At 45.0% G+C, this 6,000-nt stretch overlaps 1 protein-coding gene across 1 annotated transcript in view; it reads right to left on the reverse strand.

Annotated features, from left to right (window-relative positions):
* The window catches only part of abtb2b (ankyrin repeat and BTB (POZ) domain containing 2b), a 44,337-nt gene extending 41,192 nt beyond the window's left edge, over positions 1-3,145 (reverse strand). Inside the window, exon 1 of the mRNA XM_053318605.1 lies at positions 1,767-3,145. Within this exon, the coding sequence (XP_053174580.1) occupies positions 1,767-2,658 (892 nt within the window). The 5' untranslated portion in view covers positions 2,659-3,145. The remainder of the gene's footprint in view (positions 1-1,766) is intronic.
* Between the last annotated feature and the right edge of the window lie 2,855 nt (positions 3,146-6,000).

The following is a 6,000-nucleotide window of genomic DNA, read 5'->3' on the forward strand; positions in this document are numbered from 1 at the left end:
TTCTGAGATTATCTGATTTGAGAGCGGGAAGTGGATATTTGCTATACGACGGCTGGGACAGAGGGATAGAAGACTTCAGCAGAAGAGGGGGAGGGTTGTTCTTGTGAAAGAAACGTTTAGGGTGTGGGGTGTCAGGTGGTAAGGTGGTAGAGGGGCATGTGGCTTGAGTAAAAAGCCTTTGGGCCTATAAAAAAGCTAGGGTGGTCAGAATAATGGTCTGTTGTTATTACACACACACGCACACGCACACACACACACACACACACACACACACACACACACACACACGGGTCTTTCTCAAACCCGATGACTGAACTCACCAAAATAGTCCAGGCCTGTCCAAACCCAACCAAAAGACATCTGGTTAACTACTGGGACAAAGACTGCTCTTTAACTTATTTTGCAGTGAAAAAGCTCCAATTTGAGCATACATAATAAGTCCAATGCACTGCACTCAATAGTTTTATACACTTGCAAGGATAAAAAGGGAGAAAATGATGACCGATAATGAAACCAGGGGAGGATGCATGCAGAATATGAAGTGTATGGTGTATGTGTGTAGGTGTGTTAATTCTTTGAGAAAGTTGGCAGTGTTACAGCATTAACTCTCCCTCTACTCCTTCACATGCATGGCATGCCTGCACTGGAAGGTGCTCCTGCATGATAACGTCTACACTTAGATCAATAGCGAGCCTACTTATCGTAGCTCTGTAATAATGGCCATGTCAAGTTATTTTCTCTCTCCTGCTGCATGGATGTGAGTGCTCGTGTGCCCAGCTTCCCCGGCATTTGTTTTCACTCCCTCTGCGTTGGGCTAAGCTGCACGATCACACAACAAAAGGCCATTGTGCTGCAGTAAAAAGCTCTGCTCCAGGGAGCTGGTAGTGGGCCACAAACAAAGGCTGTCTACATTGTCCCAACACAAGCTTATGAATCAACTCAACACTGGGCTGCCAAAACAGCCATGGAAAGAGAGCAAAGAGTCTCTACTAGGGTGTGACAAAGAGGGAAGAGAAAGAGAGTTGATAGAGGAGGGATGTGAGCATGGAGGAAACAAATGGACAGGGAGCAGGACGCACAGCTGGACCTGGAAGAAAGGGTAGGGAGAGAGATGTAAGATTTGTGGAGGTGGTGGTGGGTGAAAGGGATTTGTACAGCAGGAGGAGAGAGGGATGAGGAAATGGAAGAAGGGGAGTTTTTTTTAAAAGGAGTGTAGCCAACAGAGCAGGAGGATGAGAGGTGAAGTCAGTGTAAACAGAGAGCTGTGTCAACAGACAAGCCTCCTGCCTGGACTCTAAAGGTTCCCTGCGCCCCAAATCACAACACTGGTGGTTGAACAGCAGAGCAGGAGTGACATGTGAGGACTCAATCTTGCAGCTGACAGAGGAGAGTGAAGTAGTTAAAATCAAATGTGCCTGTTCAACACAGAATGCAGTCATCGGAGAGAAAATACTTTCTTTGTCCCTATCAGAAGCCTCTGCACTGTTATTTTCCTCCTCTGTCAAGTCAAATTTGTAACGAATCTATCAAACACTCATGCACAAAGAGGTGCTATTGTATCCAGCAGCAGGCCACATTTCACCTTTTCCACACACGTGGACTGTGAGGGAGTGGAAAGTGGTGACCAGGACTCTGAAGGGAGTGTGTGACAGAGGGAAAAAAAATTGACTTCCATCCTCAGATAGAAAATCAAACCTGTAACATTTACAACTGCACATTTACACACACAACTTCAGTGCACTAAAGGGGATTTCAAAAATATTTACCATTGGCGTTCTTCCCGCAGATCAGGTGCTCATAGTGCTGCAGGACCCCCCACAACTCCGCGTCATTGTTCACAACCCCTTCGAGGGCTTCTGCATTCACAGGGGTGTATGCTGACCCTGAATCCGGCCCCGAATGACCCCTTTCGGCCATAAGCACCCGGGCTCCTATCTCCTCCACCAGAGCTTCCATGCACGCAGTCATGCATATAGCAGCATACTCATGGATGCGCACTGAGATGCGGGTGTCCACCATCCAGCGGAAGAACCGTCCCACGGAGAAGGAGAGGCCGCAGCGGGCAGATTTACCTTTCCTCAGCAGCTCCCCGGCGCTCATACTGTACATGGAGATAGCCTTGACCGTAGCAGAGACGCAGTGGTCAGCCAGGGCCCAGCTGAGCACCAGCCTCATGGCGCTCTGCACCTCGAAGCGTGTGCAACGGCAATGCATGACACTCAGCCGCTGAGCCTCTCTTGAGATACGGATCAGAGCCCTGCGGAGGAGAGCACACAGCCGCCTCACGGCCTCCGGAGCGAACACAGGTGTAGGTCCCCCTTTAGAGCACCCACTCTCAGCCACCTTACGCAGTATCTTGGCCACCTCCTCTTCGGTCCAGGGGAACTCCTCCAGCTCTGGTAAGCGGGGACACTTAGAGAAGATGTCCTCCGGGTCTTCAGGCAGGACAGTGTTGACTGTGTCCCAACTGTTGTTCCTGCTGTTCATGGAGCCAGAGTAGTACCACCAGTTGCCCCGGTGAGGGGCCGTCATGAAGGCCTGGGAGTTTGACTTGGAGGAGGACAGGCTGAGGGATTTGCAGGAGTCCCCTGCCCCGTAGCCCGAGTCCAGAGTCAGGTCCTCCAAGGTTTTCATGTGGACATTGCTCAGACCAGCCATTATTATTATTATTATGGTGAAACGGCGTTGACAGACGTGCTTTGTTAACCCGAGCAGCGGTTTACCTGGAAGTCAATCAAGCAGCAGTCGATACTCCCCGCCGAGCTGGATGAACTGGTTACACAGCGCAACACTTGTCTGGCATGCTGCTAAACACAGTTCAGTACACGTACACATACACACGCAGATACAGTCCTGGTGTGTAGTTTAGTTTTTTTAAATCAAAACCAACCTGTAGCCTCTGTCAATTACAAACGGAGAAGTCAGGGGTATAACAGTCACAGTCGCACCCGCCTCACGTTTCCTCAGAGCAGCGCAGGGGTTTAAACTTTCCTCCGGAGTCCACAGTCTTTTAAAATGCGACGAAATGTCTCCCCGCTGTCTGAATGCAGCCAGACTCGAGTTCATTTGTCACAAAAAAAACTTTCATGTAGTCACCGAGAAACTGAAACTGGTTCGGTTTTTTTGTCGGATACCCGTTGGAAACACCGAGTTTACCTCATCGCTTACCCCCGTCCAGGTCGACTACTCAGGAGCTCTCTGCCGGAGAGACTCAGCTACTGATGTGCGAGAGGAGGGACTACTGCTGAATGACAACAGGGAAGCGGCTCAAGCACTAATCAGCAGAGGGCCGAGTTTGGTGGCAGCCAATAAGAGCGCACGCCACATTTTTGCTAAGTTTGGGAGAAAACCCAAACTTTGTTTTGCCTCAAATGTGTATCTAATAAATGCCCCTTAATGTGTTTGACCTACATATGGCTGTATTTGCTAATATACACATTTTCATACATTCAAACAGCGTCCTTTTGATTTAACAGTTGTGTTTTTATATGATTTTTATTATTTTACCATAAAGTAGCAGTAGTAGTAGTAAATTAAACATATCATAGACTATAATCAAATCAACAAATACCTTTCCCCTGCTAACCTAAAACGGAATAAATGCGAGGCTATGTGTCCCTCATGAGGTTTATATTACCGTCATGAGTCTTGGGGGATTTTTCTGTGTAGGAACCAAAATGCACACCAAGCAGATTACAGTTTATCTTGTCATGTTGACTCTGATGCACTTGTCTTGCGGTCTGCACATTATGTAATCTCCCACCTGCAGCCCATGAAGAAAAACTGAATCTGTAAAGCTCTTGGTAGTGGTGCAAGTGGAGTAGTGTTTACTTTGATTTGATGAAGCCTAGGAGTGGCTCTAAAAGTTCATTTTGAAAGCTTATGTAGGATTGCAAAGCAAACAGTTTTAGTAAGTAGTGCCTGTATTTTTTTATTATTTTTTGTAGTGTTCAACCAAGAAACTGTGTGCTTGCTTGTATATCCACTAGTTTGTGTTCTGTCTTACAGTATTTGTCCATCCTGTACAAGATCAACAGAAGTAATGGCTGTAAATCCTGTCATGAAACGTGAATGTTTTGATCATAGTGTGTTTGTTGTTTCTGGTAAAGTGATGTAACATGCTTGAGGTGAAATAAAGGCAACATGTTGAGGAGGCTTGTGACTACCTGTTCTCATCACTCTGCACTCACATAGACAGGGAGGGTGTGTCTCCACTGGGACAAAATCCAACATTATTATAAAATGGGTTTAGGGCTGAACACTTACCATGCATGCCTGTAAGATTGCAACATGATGTCAAAGTGACTGTAATTTGTGTTTTCTTGCACATGCAGACCCGAGTGTTACAGAACATACAGTGTATGTACTTTAAGGGGAAAAACTGACTCTCTCAGACACAGACAGGCACTCATATCATGGTGTATGAATCAGTCAGGGAGAGTCAACCTTCCAATGAAGTCAACCTCCCCAGTTTTGCTCTATTAGTCAAAGCTGCTCCAGTGAGATCAGAAGAAGCGCAGGGCGTAGAGGACATCACAGGAGGTTAGCACTTGCCTCATCCAGACCTCATGTAGCTGTGGTGGGGACAGCACTTACCTCATGTTTCTCTGTGTGTGCGTGCATGCTTGGAACAGAACATCATGTAAGACCACCACCCAGAGCGAAGTGAAACACAGGAGGGGGGGGGGGGGGTCAATGACGAAAAAGAAGAAGAAAAAAAACTCTGCAAATGATTAAATGTGGTCTGAAAATAAATACGTGAGCTCTGTTGGAAATGTTAGTTTCATAATGTTTAATTTTCTCTCAGCGTTGGTCATAAAACACAATGAATGTGATCAGTTTAACCGAGGTCAGGGCTGCATTATATAATATCTACATTTCATTTCAAGTACAAAAAAGTACAGTCAGGCTTGAGTCTTAGCAAATATTTAGTCAGAATAATTCAGAATCTAGCAGAATATACAGTACGTCTACTGTATATAGGACTGAAGAACAGGTTTGACAGGTCAATCTGGTTTTTGAGTCAAATTCCATTCATTTAGATTTGATAAGATTTTTCACACCCTGAGCTTGATATAACTCATTGTGGGGGCAGTAAACCTCACCTAACTGATGTCATCATGTGGTCACGTACAGTTCAGAGCTGTTTGATTGTTTATGTAAACAAAGTCGTTGGAAACAGTGTGGGTGTATGCTCACGCGTGTGACAGTGTGTAGGAGGGGAATTTTTCATTTTATTTCAAATGTCTTGTCACACATCATGTCTTTTCTCTTACATAGAGGCCCCCTGACCCTGCTCTAGATACTGTATGCGTTTACTTTCTTCATGTTCATATACTTCAAGCCATTCAAACACTGTACTGGTGCAGGTACATGAGTCTATGTGTGTAGAGCACCACCATGTGGCCAGACCCAGAATGGAGGAATAAATGTAATATTTATATTAATTACAAAGAGCAGAGTAAAACAAACCAAAATTTAGAATAATACAAAAAATAAAAACACATTTGAAAGATGAGTTGGACGTAAGCATAAAATTTTATTTGCAAAAAACCAACAAATCAAAATAAAAGTACAATACATTCTTAAAACCTTTTTCTCTACAAAACAATTTCACAGAAATTACCTTGGAATGTATATTCCTATTTTTCATTTTTCTGCATCTTATATATATCATCTTATATTTAATGTGTTTCATTTGCTCCTAAAATAGTCCCATGTCAATGTTAAATGACGTACAGTATAGACCTTTTTCCTGTAGAGGCAACAATAGGGTCTTGGAGGGCATTTTAACAATCATATAGTCAATAACAGATCATTAACTCCCATCCATATATGTCCAGCCTGGTGCCCTCCAGTCGCTCCCTGTCAATATGAGTACCATGTTGCATAAACAGAGGCATTAGGAGCCCAGCCTCCAGCCAAACTAATGGGAGCAGGTGGGGCCCTGCTGGACTGCAGCTGCCAGTGAGTCTCCATCACACCCTCTTGTGCCCACTC

Source organism: Scomber japonicus, chromosome 5 (assembly GCF_027409825.1).
Source record: "Scomber japonicus isolate fScoJap1 chromosome 5, fScoJap1.pri, whole genome shotgun sequence".
Lineage (NCBI taxonomy): Eukaryota > Metazoa > Chordata > Actinopteri > Scombriformes > Scombridae > Scomber > Scomber japonicus.